The 22,659-nt window shown below is 39.6% G+C and overlaps 1 protein-coding gene across 2 annotated transcripts; it reads right to left on the bottom strand.

Annotated features, from left to right (window-relative positions):
* Positions 1–6,210: 6,210 nt before the first annotated feature.
* Positions 6,211–11,947, bottom strand: LOC129733323 (eukaryotic initiation factor 4A). 2 transcript variants are annotated; one of them, XR_008729456.1, is made up of 5 exons: positions 11,795–11,947; positions 9,850–10,081; positions 7,837–8,674; positions 7,023–7,424; positions 6,211–6,889 (listed from the first exon to the last, which is right to left on the bottom strand). XR_008729456.1 is itself a non-coding variant. In XM_055695109.1 (4 exons), exons 2-4 carry the CDS (start codon positions 10,079–10,081, stop codon positions 7,280–7,282), a joined length of 1,215 nt encoding a protein of 404 aa, XP_055551084.1. In that variant the 5' UTR covers positions 11,795–11,931; the 3' UTR covers positions 7,020–7,279. The 2 variants fall into 2 exon arrangements, 1 of the variants encoding a protein (XP_055551084.1); XM_055695109.1 differs by lacking the exon at positions 6,211–6,889 and having other exon boundaries at positions 7,020–7,424; positions 11,795–11,931.
* Positions 11,948–22,659: the final 10,712 nt, after the last annotated feature.

The raw sequence follows: 22,659 nt of genomic DNA, 5'->3' as shown, positions 1-22,659 counted from the left end.
GCTGGGCACCGTGGGCCTCCCATAAAGTGCTTGGCGTCCCGTTTTCCAGTACATACCAAGCACTTGGGAGGCTCCCCGCAGTCTTTAGCTTTATGGCCAGCACCACCACAACGCCTACATAACTGGCTCCTATCGGGCCCCTTGCAGGTCCAGGACTTGTGTCCTCCCTCGAAACACCTGAAGCAAACGTCCGGCTGCTGGAGTATGCTCAGGGGACATACTGACCAGCCAACCTTAAGTTTGGCTGTCTTCAGGGCCAGAGTTGCATCGGCCGATGCAAGCCGGAAAGTGGCCACCTGGGTCCCCGCTGGACCCTTTCGGAGGCGAATTACCTCAGTGGCTACTTCCACTCCGCACTTCTCCTTGAGGGCCTGTGCAATATCGCACCTCTCGGTGATTTCATCCAGGTTTTTGAGCTGGAGAGTCACCTCTGAGGTGAGTGCCCGAATTTGCACATCTTTCCCGAGGACCTGCTCGGCTACCGTCTTGTAGGCAGCGCCCTTGTTTTTAGCATCCTTACGGAGCTCAAGGATCATCTCGCCGGTGCGAGAACGACGGATGGTCCGCACATCCGCTCCCAGATCCTTGAGCTGGGTTTCGCCTCTCATTTTCTTCAAGACTTCGGAGTACTTGGACCCCTCCGTCTTGAGTATGAGGGCGTCGCCCCTGCTTCGCGCCTTCTTTCCCATTTTTGGACGATCTGTCGCCTTCTCGTCGTTGCGCTTGCTGTCTTTTTGGCGCTTCCTTCCTCCCACGGTAACCCAAGGGTTTCCCGTAGCTGCCACTTCGGCAGACTTTCCGGCGGACTTGGAGGCCGTTGGTGTGCTATCTCGCGGGCTTAGCACAACCAACCGTTTCTTGCTGTTCTCGGGGGCTTCCCCCGGAGACTGCCTTGCTCTTTTTGCGGCTGACCCGGAGGCGCAAACCGCTGCAAACGTGCAGGTGTCCGTTTGGACCGACTTCGTCGCCCTTCCGGTCACCTCCGTTGCATTCTTCTCTGCAGCCACCGCTCTTGCCTTGAGCTCGGCGTGCTCCTTCTTCGCAGCATCGACGGAGGACCGAAGCATGTAGAGAGCCTGCTTCAGGTACTTCGTCGTGTTGGTGCGACTTTTCGCAAACTCGATTATGGCATCGAGCTGCTCCGACAGCGCTACTACCTTCGGTAGCGTGTCTCGCTGTCTTCCGACCGCCTTTATCAACAGTGGACCAGCCACTGCGATGTCTTGCGTCGATCCGGTAGGCGTACTGCCTTTGCCGTCTTCGCAGGCGTCCTTTACTGCATCCATCTCCGCCTTTCTCGGCGGAGACCTCTGGATGCCTCCTCGTGCAAACGGGTTTTTCAACCCATCTGCGCCCAATTGTTGATCTTCATTATTACTGTTCATTTTTGTTAAGTGGGTCCCCCTTCCAGCCGCTATCCTTATCCATACTGGAGTGGTCGCCTATCTGGTCCCATGGTAGTCTATGCCGAAGCAGTGAGGCCATGGCTAGGGGCGGCTGCCATAGCGCCTTATGAGCAACTATGACACCCCCGACCGGCGCAAGTCAGGAAAGGACATCTGATCCCACTCCTGCCCGGTTCCCACCGGGCAATGAATTTGGAACGTACTGGAAGGCCTGCCAGGTTTTACGGGACGGAGACCCCTGCACCGGTTGTTGTCTCGCCGTTTCAAGCCGTTGTCACACGACCTTACTAAGGGAGCTCGGCGCAGGTGCCAGCCCAGAATCGTGGTACGAAAACGAAATCCGACTCTTATCATATGGCGTTGCGACCAGTTACCGTAATTGGGAACTTACTGGCATCAATCCCAATGGGCGAATTAGTGCATTTGGGTGGTGGGAGCGGCACTATTCGCTCCGTCAGAGCTGCTTCCGGATAATGTGGCTTTTGTGAGAATTCGGCGGCCCAATGCCTGAGTCTCACCACAACCTAGGCTAGCTCTCGCTGATGGTCCGGGACTGCGTTCTTGCAGTTAGCACTTCCGTGGCCTACGGTAATCGCCAAATACCGACCCGTGGTGGCATACAGCTCTGCCAAATATATATATATATATATATATATATATATATATATATATATATATATATATATATATATATATATATATATATATATATATATATATATATATATATATATATATATGTATATATATATATATATATATATATATATATATATATATATATATATATATATATATATATATATATATATATATATATATATATATATATTTATATATATATATATATATATATATATATATATATATATATATATATATATATATATATATGTTCCAAATTTCTTAAAAGTGTAAATTGATTTAAGAGAAAATATTAACTCTTCAATTAGGTTTTTATTTCATCCTGAAAAGGACAATTTGCTGTTTAACTCAATGTTTGATAAGATGCCGATCACATCTTTGCGTTATCACTGGCAGTGCGAATAAAGTATTTCTTGGGGGAAATAAACACTGAAAAGTTTTCCAGAACGTTCTTTTTATTGGATGCATTTGCTAGTGTGCCTGCTATCGCTCAGAGATAGCATTTCACTAAAATGCCACACTGCATCAGCTGGCCCTGCTTATATAGATGCTGAGACAAACGTCAACCGCTGCGCTATCCCCGTTTCCACAGTAGTGGACGCTTCCGTTGCCATTGGTATCCGCTGCCCTGCATTACCTGGTCCTGCTATCTATACTGAGACGCGCTCCGCTATCCGTTGCCATACCACAGCTGTGGCCGTTATCCGCTGCACTGCTACTTCTGTTGTATCAACTGCTGCTGCTAAGGGTGGACTGCTCCTGTTGCAGTCTAGAATTACAATGAGCGGCTTCGAATAAAACAGGCTCTTATATAGGCCAAATTGCACATTTCAAATGGCAAGGTCTATGATTCTGTCGACCGTGCTTGGGAAGCAATCATATAACGACCAATCAGAGGTCGAATTTTTCGTTTTGATAAGGCTTGACTATTTTCAATAGTACAATAGTTTGAATAATAAAATTACAATTATCTGCATTTGGGAAGAATCTTAGAAGATTTTCCAATCTATTGTTGCAAGAACGAAGGAAATCCATCGAATACTAACCGATTTATTAGCATTTGAAATTGGACATATTTTTCACTATTTTCGGTTTTAGATTTTCATTTTACATCCCTATGTAGCCGAATTTCATGAGAGAAGTATTCTACTTCAAAAACAAAATGTTTTAGTGGCGCCATTGTCTGACAAATTCTGACACTCTCAATTCGCTCAATTCAGAAGACGATTTTCCCCATCTCCACCTATCCGAAAACAAAACAGATTCGATATAAGAGTAACATTTATATATAACGTAACGCAAAATTTAGCAATTTTAAAAACCCGCAAAACGTGAAAATGCCCATGTGCATATGTAAACAAGACACTATTTCAGGTTTTTAATGGATACAAGTTTTGTTTTGTATGATTTGATCACTGCAACCATTATTTTGATCTTTTGTGATATAGGTGATATACAAGCTTTACCCATACAAATAAAATCGTTTGATTGAAAACAAATTTCTTCAATCAATAAATCTTTTTTATACGGGTAAAATAGTCTGCTGGGAGCGCTCGTATTAATCAAAAAACGAAAACGAAATTTTGGCTTGCTTACGTGTTACTTCACATGGATTCTTTTTTTTTTTTAACAATGTTATACGTTTATTTTTCCCATCACCATAATTACATGTCTTGTTCTTTTATATGTTTAGCGAGAAAAATCGATTTGAGCATATGCCTAGTAGTTTGAAAGACCAGGCTGATAAAAGTCATTTTCCCCAGCCAATCATTTTCAATTTTCACTTCCAATGATAGCAACACTCTTTCAGATACACTAGATTTTCGTCCTAGTAACGTGCTGTTATACTCAGATGAAATAGATCGCGCGCATCGTTCACGGTTACGGAATAAAATTTGACGACAAATCCAACCAAATTAGGGACACCATCCGTCCTGATTTAGCAGGACATGTCCTGATTTTGAGGCCCGTTCGGAGCGTCCTGATTTATTTTTCATATTTTAGCATTTGTCCTGATTTTTCTGAATGATGCCGGATATTCAGAAATGTTGAAGATTTTTCAGTACTTTTTCTTGACCCCGGAAAGAAAAGAACTCATTTCAAACGAATTTTTTCCTTGGTTGAATCTTGACGAGAGAAGTTGTCTAGTCGTTGAAACCTATAAACATCTGTCAATTGTTAAGTATAATTTCAAACAGTTAACGTTTGCTACATTTTTGGGTATCTATTAATGCCTGAGGAATCAAAGTTGCAAAAATGAATCGTCCGAGAAATACGTTGAATAAATAAATGAGTGTTTTGGCGTATGTTGCAGAGCAAATCTCAGATTGCTTGTTTTATTTATTGATATCTCAAAAAATAAAAAAAGCTTAGATCAAATTTATGCCGGAAAAAAAGTTGTCCTGATTTTTAACTCCGACCAAATGGTAACCCTAAACCAAATGATCTTTACTTCAAAGAAAAAAGAAAAACAAACAGTCCACTCAACCAAAATCAGAGTGAATAGATCGAATAGATAGAGTGACGCAGAGTCTGAAACCAGAAAAACCAAACGAACCGTCAAACGCTGTACCTAACGAGCAAAGTAAACAAACATTGCTGTTCGCTAGATTTGTTGGAAAAAGTATTGTAATCATTAAAATAAGTTTTTCATGAATTAATTTTTTTTTTCATTTTGTTTATTTGATTGAATCGTTTCCTGGTAACAATCAGACAAAAGTACGAAAAAAATAACAGTTTATTTGCCAAACCTCTTCCATGCAATCGTCCTGGTTTGCTTCACTGAAATCCGGCACAATTTGGAAAACCGGGAGCACACCCGGCATAGCTCTTAGCCTCCCGCCGGCTGTGGCCACGTACAGGTCTTGCTCGTAATTGAAGTGAAGCTGTTCAGAATGACATAAAAAAACTATTTATTAATCACTTGTAAATATTTTCTAATTTACTTACACTGCAAAGTCGGGTGTTTTAGTCAATGAAATAGTCTGCTGGGAGACAACAAAAATCCATCCACTGTTTCCTCACAATCGGATTCTTCGGGAACCGAAAAACACTCACATTCCTTACTGTTTTTTGTTATTACACAAAACGCACTTCATTTTATCTATCTCTATCAAACTTTATCAAACGAACTTGTTTTAAATTTAAATATTGTGCATTTAAATAAAACTTATCAAAACGTCGCTGATAAACTGGCAGTCAGGCACACTTCCGACGCTTATTTTTGTTGTTCTCGCAACACTGCAACCATCTCAGCCGCCACTGCGCTGTCAGTCCGACTTACAAAAACAAATACATTGAAATCATTCCCGCAGTTCATGTTGTGTGAACACGCAGTTGCTCTATGTGTTTGTAAAGTCGGAAGTCCGACTTCCGAACTTTAATTTAGTACTGGCGCCACAATACAATAACTATCTATTCACTCTGACAAAGTAACAACACACCGTTGAAGTCAACTGAAACTTGCGCGAAAAGGGGCTGCCAAAAAATATTTTGGTGTATACATAAAAAAAACCGTGTTGCTGTTTTGACTGAATTTCTCTCTGCGCCACTCTATCTACTCACTCTGACCAAAATGAACCTCACCGAAACACTTTTTCACTGACACTGACCGATGCCTTGACAATCTTCGTTAACTGATTTTGTTGTCTTGCTTCCATCGCATGAAATATAATGAGGTGTTTTGACAGTTCACTTCCATGCAAAAAGCGGGAAGGGAGAACTCTGAAAGGATTGTAAAAAAATAACGTTTATGGATGCTTTTTTTCACTTTCACTCGAATGTCAACAAATATCAACCCTGCCCCAGCAATAATACCTAACAACAAAATGAACGTACTAATTTGGTTAAGCCAATATACGAACAAGAAATATTTTATTTTAAATAAACTACTGATGTGAAGAATACTTTGAGCCAAACCTTCTATTTGATTTCGGGCTATCGAATCAAGAAAATTGTAGTTTAGTTTCGGCTCGGCTTGCGTTTCATAGCTCACCAGAAAAACAAGAATATTTGTAAATTATTTTGAAGCAAACAAACTTGGCTTTCAAAATACGCTTACGCGATTTAGTTTCGACTCAGGTTGAACGTTAGAGCGCAAAAATATGCATATATTTTTTAGAGGAAGTGTTTTAGTACAATAGCAAAAAGAACGAGCAAATAGACTGTATTGATTTATTTAAAGCAGATGTTTCCATGTTTCGCATGTATAATAAACAAAATTTACAACGAAAAAGCTTAAATTCAAAAAGGATACAAAAGAACGTCATTTACCACGTCCGGACCGTATTGGCGGTTCTTCTTATGACGCAATTCTGTCGTTCCGTGGCCTGATTAACTGCTTGTTGTTTGGAAGTGACCCTTAAAGTAATTTTTACTAATGCTAGTTGCTTAATCCGTAGCTCGTTAGACTTCTCTATCGCATTGGAACTTGCTTCGCTATGCAGATTCGGGTCCTCACCCCGGTAAGCTTAGAAACCAAAATTTGTATTTGCAAATAGTAGCATCTAGGCCTCGAGGTGAGGCCCCGAAACAGTTGTGGCAACCACCGATATTATCAATAATTTTAACTGCGTTAACTGATATAAACTAGCGCTAAACGAGTTTACATTTATGTGTGGAGTAGGAATTAGAAACAAGGGTTAGGAATATAGGATATTTCTTTGAAGTTGATAAAGATATCGATTACTAAACTTTGTGTCTAATTTTGTTTGGTTGCCTTCTAGATTTTATTCAACTCGATGATGATTGTTGGCTTGCTTCTTAGTACACATGTAATATTGGTTAAGATTTTTCCCGCAGAATCTTCCCGGGACTAAGAACAGGATTTGTTTTCACACCTGTAAAGAGATGAGTAAAAATTAGAAATGGTTACAACAGCAGTTTATTTCGCATCAGTACAAAAAAACTACAAATGAACAAACTAGAAACAAAACACGTTTTGAGAAATAAACCTAGAAATCACATTGTCACCTGAATTTCAATGCAGAATCTTGTTTCGGAACTTTATCTCAACTACGACGCATACACCGGATGGTAATATACAGAATGTTTGCAGATTTCTTATCGGTCGTCGTAACTGTAGTCGTCGTCTTTATGCTGGTGGTCGGCTTGCCTGCTAGTAATCGATCGATTGAAAGTTGCTGTTATGGTTATTGATACTGTTGCTGACGTTGTTGCTGTTGGTAGATATTTTTTTTCTGATTGCTGAATTGATCTTTTTGTTGGATTTACAGCATGTCAGCCAGATTAGCTGGCATCTCCTCAATGGTTGTGTTGTAGTGTTTCTCAATGTCAGTCAGCACTCTCTTGTCAGCTTCAGTGACAAAGTTTATAGCAACTCCCTTACGACCGAAACGGCCTCCTCGACCAATTCTGAAATGGTAAAATGCCACGTAAAGTGTTGTTCTATGTATATTATATACTATCAAAAATACATTTATTCTAATGTCAAATCAATTCGTATATTTTGCAATTCATTGCAAAAATTACATACAACATCAATTGATTTTTACATTATTCCTCAAACATAGAACAATAGGGCACCTATTATTAGCCAAATTGCTTTCTCAGAGAGGAGATCCATGCAATTCCAAATAATTTATCAGGTAGAAATGTTTACTTCTATTGAAGAGGTTAGGACTCCAAGGACTACATGAAATAATATTTATATACGGCATGAACGCTCGTACAGCAACTGAATATGAAGGTCAAGCATAATTTGATAATTCAAAATGTGACATCATGAATTTATTTTACATTCAACTTACTCTTATTGCATTCTTACCTGTGAATATAGTTTTCTCGTAACGTTGGCAGATCATAATTAATAACTAAGGAAACCTGCTGTACATCAATACCACGAGCGAGGAGATCCGTAGTAATCAGAACACGCGAAGAGCCAGTACGGAACTGCTTCATGATCAAATCACGATCGCGTTGTTCCATATCGCCGTGCATGGAAGACACGGTAAAATTTTCAGCAGCCATATCGGCAGTTAGCTGATCGACCTTACGACGCGTGTTACAGAATATAACAGCCTGGGTGATGGAAAGAGTATCGTACAAGTCGCACAACGTACCGAGCTTCCAGCCTTCCTGCTTTACGTCGATATAGAACTGTTTAATACCTTCCAACGTAAGTTCCTCCTTTTTAACCAAAATTTTTACTGGGTCGCGCATGAAGTGCTTTGATACTTCAAGTACTTCAGCCGGCATGGTAGCAGACAGCAGAATAACCTGCACATCGGTTGGTAGCGTACGGAAAACATCCTGAATCTGATCCTTAAAACCACGGGACAACATTTCATCAGCTTCGTCCAGTACAAACAGCTTGATGTGATTGGTACGCAAAAAGTTGCGGGTGATCATATCGTGCACGCGTCCCGGAGTTCCAACTACAATGTGGCAACCTAGTTCCAACTTGCGCATGTCATCGCGGACGTTGGTACCACCAATACATGCGTGGCATTGAGCGTTCAGGTAATCGCCTAGGGCAATTACGACTTTTTGGATCTGGGTTGCCAACTCGCGGGTCGGAGCCAGAATCAGCGCTTGGCATTCTGGAATGCTCGTGTCGATCTTTTGCAAGATCGCAATGGAAAACGTAGCCGTTTTACCGGTACCTGGAAAAGGTTTATTTGTATGAGTTCATATATACAACCACTGAAAAATTGATAGTAAGTATGCATGATGAATCTTTTTATATCAGACTATAATATGTAACAATACATAACTACACGACATGAAAAAAATGAATTGTGGTGTCTAGCTCCTATATATTACAATTTTAGTGTAGCAGATCGGCTTTAAATTGTAGTTTCTTGAAATATATATATAAACGTTTGAAGACGAGTAAATGTAACAATTGTGTTACTAAACATACCTCTGTTAGCTTCTGCTAAAGGTTAAAAATTACACATTGTTTCTGCATCGCTCACGCGCATTTATGACTCTTCTATACGCGAACATCTTCTGCAGTTTCGTGGAGATTGTATCTAATGTAGCGAAAATCACGCAATTACAAAAACATTGCATCCATCTTATTTCCTGTACGTTTCCGAATAGTTGAAGGTCAATCACATTTTATTTATAAAAAAAACGCGTTTTGAAGGATGATAAAACACATAGGCAAAATGGCATTATACCGGAAGTATACATTTATCAAACACGTGCTGCTAATCTTAACTTATACCTCAATCATAGTTTTACGTTTTTCTATATACCCTTGAGAGCGGGTTTCCATCCTTTCGTAGAGAACAATAAAAAAATGACTAACAGCCACGTATTACAAAACTTGTTTCAATTTTTTTAAGGGGCAGCGAAATTTTTTGGGCTTCACATAGAAGGCCGCGGAGCTTCACACTTAGCAAAAAGCATTGCGAAGTCAAAAAGTTTGGGAACCAGATCTAGAGAGGATGCTAACTGTAGTATATATTACGCATCAATCAACCGAAGGTGCAGTTTCAATAGCAGCTACTGTAATCAATGAAAAAAGCTTCTTTTTTAATTTCAATATGATACATTTTTTTATATTTACCGTTTTGAAGTGTATTTTGCAGTTGAATATATATATTTGAAACTCTGATTGAGTATTATCAATAATACACCGATTTTTAAATAACCAACAACTATTTGGCTTTTCTATGAAAGACTCACACATCGCCAGACGTCGTCGTGCTGACGTCGATTGGCAAAGAAAAATCGATATACCAAATTAGTTGCGCTACTCTCACTTTTTGCGGTACCGAACGAAATGAGACATAGAACAATATTATCTAGGGGATTTTTTTCAACTTACCGGATTGGGCTTGGGCGATAACATCGTGGCCCTTGATGCACGGCATGATAGCCCGTTGCTGAATAGCTGAAGGCTTTTCAAAACCGTACGCGTATATTCCACGCAGCAGCTGCTCCTTTAAACCCATATCGTCGAAATTATCGACGTTATCGTTCCAGTTAGATTCGATAACTCCATCCGGTTGCATACCGGCGGGACCATCGTAGGTTTGCTCATGTCTGTTGTCACCCATCTACAATAAGTATTGTTGCGACGATCCCGTATAAATAATTAAGAACAAATATAGAAGAACTGATTTACTAGATGAAGTGTATAGTAGTTGATACCACACGCAATATTAAATGCCAACGAAAAATATCGGTATTTTTCTGCGTAACGTAAATTGGAAATGGCGAATAATTTACGGCAGCGTAAAGCGAGTTTAAAGAGTCTCCGATTGAACATTTGTTGGTTTGACTGTTCTGTCTTCATCAGCGGTGCACATCAGAGTTTCATCCATACGAGGGGTTCTCTCAAAGTCGTATTGCCTCTCACCCTTTTTCTCATTGCACATTTCTTCAAACATAGCGTGTATGCTATTTTGTGTGGAATTTGCAGTCAATGAAATCCCACTACCACAGACAAACCGGTTTCATACGGCAAACTTGACGCATTTTAGTGGTTTAGTGCATTGTTGCCAAAACACAAGAATCGAACATTAAATAGCTATGCGATCAATTGATATCATTGCCTATCCCAGCTGGTTTGAAGTCAGTCGACGAGTGTTCAGATTTCAAACGAACGGAACATAATAACGCTCACCCACAAATGTTCTATAGATAGCAAAAACTACTAAACAAAGGTTAGGATGCGGAAGTATCATATGCAAATCTCATATATTAGCCATGTTCCTAACATCTCGTAACACTAACGATACACTCAACTAACTAATTTATAAGCTAATTTATGAATATATCACCTATTAGTTATAAGATTATGAGGTAAAATAATAATCAGAGTGTGTTTGTAATCATGTTTACGATTCTCTTGCTATACCATACAAAGAGCTTAAGCATTATCCGTGCCATGCAGCGGAGCAATCACTTTTTCGAATATCAATGAATAACAAAACAAATAACGTATTGACGCAAAAGGTTGAAAAGCGATTTTCACAATGTACAAACTAAATTGATTATTTTATGTTTTTAATTTTTTCTTTGATAGAGATCAGCAACACTGACCTTTTTTGTCTTTTTTAATAACGTCATTATCTCGTTTCTCCTTTCATGCATACCAAAAGCTGAGATTTGCAATCGAAATTGTTAGTTGACATTGATTTATATTTTTATTATATTTCCTTTGTATCAATCTGTAGGTACATATTTCATATTTATTCTGCGTTTTACTCTTAATAAAATGAGTAATTTCTTTATTCATGAAACTAAGTCAAATGAGTCACGTTAATGATTATGCACCGTACGATGACTAAGCCTTCAATAACTGGCATTGACACAAAAATTGCATTTTAAGGTAATACATAGATGCATCCTTAGGATGGAATACAAAGAGTTAAAACTAGTAACCGGGTCAAAGGTGTGCAGCAACAATCGCTCGAGTTTTGCTAAATTTTTTAAGATCAGATTTTAATTGAAAAATCACCTCATTTGGGTTTTAGACGAAATTAAATTTTTGTAAACTGGATCAATTTGAGCGTAATTCTTTGATTGATTATGATCATAATTTAATGCTATACAACACTATATTCACATATCAAACTGGACGAAAAAGATGGATACTGATAGGTACGTGATTGAACCATTTTCCCTGGAAATCTGCAAAAATTCGTTTTGATAATTTCACCGTAAATACATAGGTTCTACACCTGAATTTATCACTATCAACTTTGAAACACTTTAAACTCGCTTTTGCCGCTTTAAAAAGTAAGCTTTTTTATAAATTCACGTACATTTTAGCGATTGATGTTTGGCACCTTCACACACGTGCTGAATTTGATTTTTGTAAACCAAGCGAAAGGTCGCCATATTGTCAGTTTCGCAGCAAGAAGTTTCGACGTAGAGCAGATAGGTAAGAGGGGCAGAGTGGCTACGTAAAACGGTAGAGAAAAAGAGATGAATATTTTTTAGATACTATTCATAAAGTGTCATCTGTCATGGTTTGACAGTCGTTAATGCCAACCTTACGATACTGTTCAAAAAAATTTGAAAATACACTGAATTAAAAACAATCGCTGCAACTCACATGCAGGGGGATGACATCATGCTATCTCTTCCTAAGGTCATCTTCAGCGGTGGTCTATTCTTGGAACAATTTTATACTAGATTTACACCTGCAAAACCTCAATAGAACTACCTATTATAGACCAACTCTGCGTTCCCCGCACCGGTGTTGTATATATTGTTGTTTCAAGCCGACATCTGTCAGCAATTCATTACCACATGCTGTCAGTTTTCCACAGGGGAGTGCTGCCCTCAAAATTTTGCCTACCAATCATAAATTCATCATTTCATCTAAATTTTTCTTTAAATGCTTATACACAATATCTTATTCCTAGAACGTGCCCATTGTACTGGAAACAAACGTAAAGTCTTGTTTTTTTTACATTTATGCACATAATTTTTCGAAAATAAATCAATGGCAATTATGGGACGTTTACTTTATTTAGTTGTTTTAGGGTAAACCAACCAGAAAGTGGGGACCAGAAACGCTGGTACCAGAATCAATGAATGGTAGATGGAAAATGTAAGCAGTTTGTCAGCCACACCAATCCCCTGGTTTTCCATGAGGCTTGTTTTAATACTAGGCACTCAATATACAACAAACGGAAACTATAGACACTATATATATGCGGACTGAATCGCAGCGAACCAAAACAACTGTCAAACCTGCGAGCCAAATTGAACATAATGAAAAATGAGTTCTCCGAGCAAAATCTCACGAATATTAGCACTATTGCGATCTAAGATAGTGTGCGTAGAATACATCTCTGTTTATTTATTTTTTGTTCGAGATTCTTACAGCTAACAAAAAATTCTTACTGCTAACAAAGAAAACTACCTCACTAACACCACAGATAACAGACATCCAAGCTAGAACAAAAAACTCCAGGAATCGTGTGTAAGATTTCAAACTTTTACTCGTTTGGAATGCTAACGACATCTTTCTGCAACTTGCGACTCTAACCAGTTGAGTGATGGCAGCGCTGGATTACAGTCAAAACTGCCAGACGCATGAACATTATCACAGGTTATAGAGTCGCTGTTTTTGCAATGATATAACACTGATTTTGTAAGGTGGGTGTTTTTTTTTTCAAATCAACATTAAAACAAACATATTTATCGTAAATATAAGCTGGGAAGGAATAAAATTGTCGATTGTGTACAAATTATGACTGCTCGAAATTTCTACATTAAAAACCGCAACCCTTCTTATTGCGAGAATATCGATAAAAGCTGTAAAACTATCGATTTTATTAAATCGTTGACTACTAAGTGTTCTTAGCGCCACCATACTGCGTATTGCGACATGCTAAAAAACCGTTGAATCTTTTTACACATGAAGTGAAACTAGCTTGGATGTCTGTTATCTGTGCTAACACTAATGCATCACACCAATGCAGAATCAAATGGAATCTATATATATAGTGTCTATAATGGAAACTCGATAATTTGAGGCCCATTTAAAGATAACTTTGACAAGACTTGGCATTATAGATTTGACGGTATGAGCCGAACGTCAGGGAGATTTTTTCAAGACGGATTGGTATAGCTGCGAAAAGTGAAGGTTGCACTCATCCAGGAAGTGCGGTGGCCGACGACGGGTGAATGTGAGTTTCGAGCGGATCATATCGCGGAAACGACTTTCAAATATTGTGCATGCAGAGAAAAATCGGAAGCGAAGAGTGGCTCGTCTGACAAGGATTTTCCAGCGAATTTCGTAGTATTTGAATATAATGTAGTCTTTGGCTCAACATAAAATGTCCCGAAATATGCGACTGTAATATTTTCTAACAGTTTTGATTCTTTTCTAGTCGCAAAACTATGTCAATTTAATCAAAGAACATTCAAACTGCATTGTACTGTGCGAGAAATAATCATACAAAATGACATCGCTAGAAATCTTCACGTCGCTGTACTCACCAGCGTATTGCAGAGTAGTGCTGCAGCGACAATTTTTTTTCCTCTGTGTGGACTCATCACTGCGACCAGAGACATTTTGATCTATTGTGATATTGCCCAGGTGTTTTCTGTACTCCGCACTTCATATTATTGGAAGTATCACTATTGAAGTGAATGATACGCTTTTTTAATTTATATCAGTGCTTGTGTGTGAGAGTTTACCCTTTTATTCCAAGCTTACTGCTCTACTATACCGAGCCTCTTTTCTATCCTACCAATATCGCCAAATTACAATTCCCTGAACTGAGGCTACACCTATCGTTCCTCTCTGGCCAGGTTTATTCTAAGAGGGACTTTTTGTCAAGAGGAAGGAGTCTTATCGAAACTTCGTTCCTCGGGCCAATATCGCCAATTGCAATTCCCTGTAGAGGGTAAATATTTCTGAAATCAGTTTTATTATAAGCAGGACTTATTTTGTCTAGAGGAAGGAGTCTTATCGAACCTCGTTCCTCCTACCAACACCGCGTCACAATCACAATTCCCGGAAGAGGCACTCAATGCTTCACCTCTGGTCAGGTTTATTATAAGTAGGACTTATATTTTTTGTCAAGAGGAAGGAGTCGTATCGAAACCTCGTTCCTCCAGCCAAGACCGCGTCATAATTACAATTCCCTGAAGAGAACTATTATACTTTACTCAGAACAGTTTCATTATAAGAGGGACTTTTTTGTTAGGATGAAAGTCAGCAAGGGTACTATAGAATTCAGCTTGAAGGAAGGGTATGTAGTAGAGAGCCTGAGAATGAACCCATGTTAAAGTCCTTTGACAACTAAATGGCCTAATTCTACTAAGATTCGAAACCACGACCACTCGCATATCAAAGCGGACTCTGTAACCTTGCGGCTACGAAGCTCTCTCTGCAGCGACAATACATCTACAGATCTACAGTGCAACGGCAGCGTTTATGCATGTTGAGAATCAAGGGCAGATTCTCCAATTAAATCCTGATCAATGTATCCAGCTTTCAATGAGTGATAATCACGGACAATGGACGCAATCCATTCTGACGTCACGCATGTGCAAGACGAAATTTCAATGACAATACGCCCATTGTTTGTTGAAGTTGCTATACTACGTTAAGACTTTGTTATGTTTTCTATTCTGTTACTGCGATCGAAAATTAACTGACCTACGGAAAATATCGAAATGGGCTGCTTGCACTATTCGCCATTACCGCTCGTGGAAAGCACATACTTTGCACGAAAAGGTATCCGGAAACACACATGGCAACATCCCAATGTCGAAGCCTGTTCTCAAATCGACCATATTTATGGTTGAGGGTCGGCATTTCTCAGATGTCATCGATTTGTGGTCCTTCTGAGGCCACAACGTCGACTCAGACCACTTATCGTAGTAGGAACAATTCGCGCCCGGCTGGCGTATACAAGAAAAGCACTTCCAGAAGGATACAGTTAAACATCCAGAGGTTATCAGCTGAGCCAGCTTGGTAGCTGGGACATTTCACAAACCTTAGTGAACTGTAGAGGCATATCCGCGATACAGTCAACAAAACAGCGCGAGAGACCGCAGGAGGCAAACGCAACACGTGGTTCAATGCGGAGTATCAAGAGGTGACGGACGAGAAAAACCGGGCCAGTGCTTGCACGATGATGACAGCAAATCATGTGACTTGCCAGATGACTCTCCCTCATCGAGAGGATAGAGCGGCAAAGAGAGACTCCATCAATGCAAGAAAAATGAGCACTGCGTACGATCTCTTGCGGAGGTGGAGGCTAGTTTCTCTATGCACGACACGATAAGTTTCTATAAAGTGGTAAACAAAACTAGGAACCGGCCGGTGCCAAACCTTGTCATGGAACCTGATAACCGATGATATACTAGTGGCTATGCGATGGAAACAATATTCCGAGGTGTTGGACAAGCTGTGGATCCGCCAAAGTTGGTTAAGATAAGGGAAGCTTGTAAAGTGTTAAAACATCACAAAGCAGCTGGAAAAAACGGCCTCCCAGCCGAGCTTTTCAAAGCTTGAAATAAGCAGCTCTTGCTTCAATCCATCGGCTCATCTTGAAAGTTTGGACCGAAGAGAACTGGAGCTACCATCAACTCTACCAACGCAAAGTACATGGTGGCTTATGGTGAGCGTGGAAGCGTCAAGTCTTGATACTGAAATTGTTATAGATGGGGGCTTCTATGCAGTAGTCGACGAATTTATGTTCCTTGGTACTTCTGTAACGTGTGACAACGACGTTTGCCGCGAAGTGAAACGACGGATAGCAACCAGGGCCGGCGTCACATTATTTCCCCGAGTGGGTAGTAAGCAATCGAGGGGGATAATTCCGTGTGGGTAAGTACCCACAAAGACATTTTCCGAATGGGTACTACTACCCACACTACCCACATGAACCGCCGGCCCTGATAGCAACCGCAAACAGGACTTTCCCAGCAAAAAACTTGGTTTATTCATAGCTTTTTTTAAGGGGAGGATTTGTTAGTAGCTTAAGTATTTATGATAAATATTAGTGAGTAATGAGTATGGTGAATTCTCAACACTGTTAAAAATTTGTAAATTTAATTGTTAGGATTTGTTTGCTTTCGCAATTAGGACTTATCGTTCGTAGGGATTTAAACCTACTTGTCAGAAAAGTGGAAGTAAACTTATAACTAACTTAATTGATAACTTCTTGGCTATAAAGAGAGCTTATCGTAGCAATTGAAGATTGCAACGATTTTTGTCGAAAATTGTTAATAATTCTATTTGACATAGCTTCTAATGGTTCAACACCAGTAAGTCTATGTAAATCGAGTGTACCAAACCAAGAAGGACGCTTCAAAATTATTTTCAGAATTTTATTCTGAATCCTTTGGAGCGTTTTCTTCCTTGTTGAACAGCAACTTGACCAGATCGGTACAGCTTGGCTATAAAGAGAGCTTATCGTAGCAATTGAGGATTGATTGCACCGATTTTTGTCGAAAATTGTTAATAATTCTATTTGACATAGCTTCTAATGGTTCAACACCAGTAAGTCTATGTAAATCGAGTGTACCAAACCAAGAAGGACGCTTCAAAATTATTTTCAGAATTTTATTCTGAATCCTTTGGAGCGTTTTCTTCCTTGTTGAACAGCAACTTGACCAGATCGGTACAGCATAAAGCATTGCTGGTCTAAAAATTTGTTTGTAAATCAAAAGTTTGTTCTTTAAACAAAGTTTAGAATTCCTGTTAATGAGAGGATATAAACATCTCGTATATTTAACGCACTTGGCTTGTATACTCTCAATGTGCTCTTTGAAAATAAGTTTTTTTATCGTAAATAAGTCCCAAGTACTTAACCTTGTCAGACCAACTTGAAATAACCCCATTCATTTTGACAACGTGATTATTGTTTGGCTTGAGGAAAGAAGCCCTAGGCTTATGCGGAAAAATTATCATTCGAGTTCTAGAAGCATGGTTTATTCATAGCTTGTTAAGCTGCTATTAGGCTGATCTCGGCTAAACTAAAGCCTAACAAGCTGTAATACAACAAATATGCTTGTTGGGTTCTACGGTTTACGTAGCCAGCTGAGATACCGCAGCATGCATGTCCGAACGAAATTTGCGCTCTACAGGACGCTGATTTTCCCAATGGTCCACACTTAAAATTTATTGCCAGGTCTCGGTAATTTTTGCGGAGAACGGCACCACCGAGTTCTCGGTTAAAATTATAATGGCAACTGTCACATTTTTTCGTAAAGCTTGGTTCAAACAGTTCGGCGAACCGAGATTTACGAAAAAACGTGACAGCTGCCATTATTCTTTTAACCCTATCCCCGCGGAGAGAAATCCGAACAGCAGCAGAGGCATGGTGCGGTGAGAGGGAATGTGTGGGGGAAGGGACTTCTTCGGCAGCGGTTGAGTTTAAGCGAGAGTAGGAGGGCATACACTGTCATTTTCTTTCTTTTTCTGACAAAAAATCATATTCATGAGTCAAATGAATAAGGATATAACAAGTTCTGATCCCTCTGTGTAACAGAGACGAATAACTTCATATACCGAGTTGTGCACATTGAGAACTACGTGTTGTGGTGTACACTAATGAATAGAAATATATCGTAAAGAGGAAAGCACCAGCACCGATACTTTGTTTTTCGCATACTGACGACGATTTCAACGCATCTTAGGCTTGTTTTATGTGTATTCATTAATCGCTAGAGGCGATTTTTTTCCTTTCAAGTATAGTTGTTAAAGTGTTATCAAAGTTTATATGTCAGTTGATGCCATATGGCATCACCCGCGGGGAATGGGTTAACCGAGCACTCAGCGGTGTCGTTCTCGGCAAAAATTACCGAGACCCGGCAATAAATTTTAAGTGTGTACTCTACGGCCCTGAGTGTTGGTCGATAAAAAAGGCCGACCGGCGAGCACTTGGAGGCGTAGCTCCAATATTTTTTCGAGCGATTTTCTTTACCGAGCTGCGTTCAATACTTGGCGGAAAACGAGAATGGAGTGTGGCGAAGGCGCATGAATCAGGAGGTGTACCACGCATAACAACATGCAAATATCATCGAGCTGATAAAATACGGCAGCTACGAATGTCGGAGGAGCAAGCAGCGAAGAATTCGGCAGAGAGCCCGATAGAGGTCGGCGATTCCGTGGTAGACCCCATACTCGTTTGATGTGTGGTGTGCAGTGGTGGGCACCATTTCGCTAATTCGCCAATCGCTATCTAGCACCGCTAATATTCAGTTAGCGGTTTAGCGATTTCGATAATTTTTGAGCTGGTTAGCAAAACTGTTAGCGTCGCTAAAATTTTGGCCTTCGAAACGCTAATCGCTAATTCGCTAAATTTTGTAGAGAAGTGACGAAATAACTATTTAGAAAAACTGTGAATTGCTGATGGCGTACGTAAATTGCTTCGAAAGATGAACATACTTTACTACGAAAGTTACTTTTGGAACGAATGTTTAATTCAAACAACGTTCAATGGGGTCCTAAAGTTTTAAACGGTTTTCTGATTTTTATATATCAGCTGGAAGAGTGCAATTTTCTGAGCAAAACGTGATTTTTAAAAAATGTTTGTCATTTTCCATTGATTTTTAAATGAAGGATAAAAATCTGCTCGAAGTGCCTTGAATGGCAGTTCTCTCATATGCCGTATATGGGCGAAACGTCATCGAAGACCTTTCGAGCAGATTTTTTATTCTTCATTTAAAAAACGAAGGAAAACGATAAAAGTTTTTAAAAGTCACGTTTTGCTCAGAAAACGCGGCTTTTTCAAATGATATATAAAAACCGGTATAGCTTTAGGACCCAATTACGATAAATTTGGAGAAGTGGGTAAAGTTTGATAAAAGCTCAAAAAATATAATTTTCAAGAATGATTATTCCATACCTTCAAGGTAGTACTGATAACTTTGCTGGATATTACAAAAATTTTGATTCCAGAGCTTGTTTTGACCTTTTGCAACAAACCGAATTGAAATCGGTCTAACAATGATAAAATGAGAGCAAATTTAGTAAATTTAATCTAGTGAATCAAAATAAATAGGGTTTAACCTGAATTATTGTTGTTGTTGTTTCTAAACTAGTTGTGATTGATATTTTTCAGTCATCAATTATCTTGGATATATCGAATAATAGTACATTTCCAATAGAATGTACGGAATTTAAGGGTGATCAATTTCACCCCTATTTATCTCATAGTACCTTATAACATTCTCGAATTTATTTCATAAGTAAACGATAAAAATTTCACTAATAGCCATAGTGGTTGCCTCGAACACATACCAGTACTTGTTTTAAAAATATACTATTTCGGAAAAAATATACATGAAGCGATTTGATTAGAAAATATCATTGAAATTGATCAATCTCACCCCGTTCCATGGTACCTGCAATTACACAAAATCACTTACTCTGTTATTTCCAGGGGTATGACGTTTAATGAGTATCCCGCAGCCATGTCCAAAACACGCTCTGCACTGAGGGATATATTTGAAACACGAAACGGCGTGCTTAGCAATTGCCACTGTGTTGGTGTAAGACAGACGGCACGAAGGGCGAAACTTGAAACACCGAAGGCAGTGCCAGTTTTATACGATCGCCACTGGTGCCTCAAGCTTCGGCTAACACCGGAAACGAGGTCTTTACTTTCGTGAAAGCACCGTAGCCGAATGTTTGAACTCCGTAGAAACACCTCGGTCACTGCCAAATGGCTCTGCTAGGCCTCATGCGAAGGAACATGTTCCCAAATATACTCACATTGTTGATATTATTCTTTACGTGATACCAGTGTTTTCCGAAGCTAGATCCACCGGCGCCGGTGTTTGTCGAAGCTTAAGGCACCAGTGGCGATCATATAACACTGACACTGCTTTCGGTGTTTCAAGTTTCGTCCTTCGTGCCGTCTGTCTGACACTAACACTGAGTGGTGGTAGCAAGACACGTCGTATCGTGTTGCTATGCAAAAACCGCACCAGTGCAGCACGGTTCAGTGTTTATACCATGGCTGGTATCCCGTATCCAAAATCCTAATGCAATATGGCGTCATTTGTTCAGTAAAAAATTCGAAAACAATGATTTCTCTCGACCACAGTGCAGTTCTAACATGAAGATATATTACCGAGTAAATGGTGTTACCACAGATAACAGATATCCAAGCTAGAACAAAAACTCCAGAAATCGTGTGTAAGATTTCAAATTCTTACTCGTTTGGAATGCTAACGACATCTTTCTGCAACTTGCGACTTGAACCACTTCAAGCTGCCAGACGTATGAAAGTTCTCACAAATAGTAGAGTCGCTGTTTTTGCAACAATACAACACTGTTTTTGTGAGGTTTGTGTATTTTTTTCATAGCAACACTAAAACAAACAAATTTATCGCAAACATAAACTGGGATTGAACAAAATTGTCGATTATGTACAAATTATGACTGCTCAAAATTTCTACATTAAAAAACGACAACGCTTCTTATTGCAATAATATCGATAAGAGCTGGAAAACTATCGATTTTATCGAATCATTGACCACTAAGTGTTCTTAGCGCCACCATGCAGCGTATTGCGACATGCTAAAAAACCGTTGCATCTTTTTACACATGAAGCAAAATTAGCTTGGATGTCTGTTATCTGTGGTGTTACCAAAATTACCATAATAACGATTGTCATTACTGGCAAATCTTGTCGTGTCTTGCTGTGTCAGTGGTACCTCAGTGTCAGTGGTACTGCTTTAACTAGAGGTGGGCAATCCGCTCACGAACTGATCTAGAGCTGGTTCTTCAAAGTGAGTGAGTTATCTATCGCTCTTTTTTAAAGAGCGGTAACTCACCCCATACTTCAAGCAAAAAGCTGAAGCTGATTTTGTTGATCAGACACCGCAAGCGAGAGCCATATGAATGTTTTACGCAAAGCGGCGTGCGACACTGCAATAGAACTCCCAGAAAATAGCTGCCGCCGGCTGTCTGCTCTCCTATGCATAACCATCCATCAGCCGCGGGAATAAAAAATAAAATCTACTGGCTAGCTGGCTAACGCCGGGACGCACACGAAAAGTGGAACGAAAAGAGCTAAAGAGCTGGTTCACTGATCTTTTGAATCTATGCAGACAATCCGCTCACGAGCTGATCAGAAAATCAGTTCTTTAAAAGATCGAAATCTTCTGATCGCGAGCGGATTGCCTGCGAGCTGAACAAAAGAGCCATCGGAAGAACCAGTTCTTCTGAGAGCGAAATATCGCTCTTTCAAAGAACTGAATCTTTTGATCAGCCTGCGAGCGGATTGCCAGATCAGTGAATCAGTTCTTTCGTTCTTTTCGTTCCACATCCATTCGTGTGCGTACTCGGCGTTACCCAACCCGTGTACCTGTGTATGGACTGTTGCAATTCGTTTTTTCGCATGCTCTTGCGGCTGACTGGTGGCTGGGTGATGAGAAATGCAAGTCATGCATATCAGGGCAGTCGTTTGGTGGCAGCTTGTTTCTGGGAGTTCTATTGTAATTGTGAACCATTTTTCCCACCTCTAGCTTTAACATTTGGTAACGCGACTGTTATATCGGATTTGACGTTTATAGCATAGCCCTGATTATTTCATATCTTTTTTTTTTTTGATAAACGCTGAAGATCAACCTCTATCAGCTAGTCTCTAGCCACTATGCTAGGCTAACAACTATATTAACACAGACATTCGTTTAAGCACAACATTGATCGATTTTGCTCGCACACTTAGATTTTATTGCCGAGAACTCAACAGCTGATAAATTCAACGAAATATTCTACAAGTTTTCAGCAGAATTTTCAAGAACTTCAGCAAACAAAACGGTATATCGATATATTTGCTGAATGTTCGTCGTAAAACTTCGCCGAGCTCGATCAGCTGTTGGGAAGTTTGCCGAGATAAATTAAGTGTGCGGTATATTCCGATTCGCTGGTAATTGAGTTGTTTAGCTATTCACGGATTTCCAATTTTTATATATCATTTGAAAGAGTGTAATTTTTTTTAGCAAAACGTGATTTTTTAAAACTTTATATCATTATCCTTCGATTTATAAATGAAGAATAAAAATTCGCTCTAAATCGCTACAATGACAGTTGGTATATGGACGAGCTGTCATTGTAGCGATTTCGAGCAGTTTTAAATTGTTATTTAAAAAGCTAAGGACAACGATAGAAAACATTTTCCTCACCAGACGGGACTCGAAC

The sequence above is a fragment of the Wyeomyia smithii genome, chromosome 3 (genome assembly GCF_029784165.1).
Source record: "Wyeomyia smithii strain HCP4-BCI-WySm-NY-G18 chromosome 3, ASM2978416v1, whole genome shotgun sequence".
Lineage (NCBI taxonomy): Eukaryota > Metazoa > Arthropoda > Insecta > Diptera > Culicidae > Wyeomyia > Wyeomyia smithii.
This window is presented reverse-complemented; position numbering and strand designations above follow the sequence as displayed.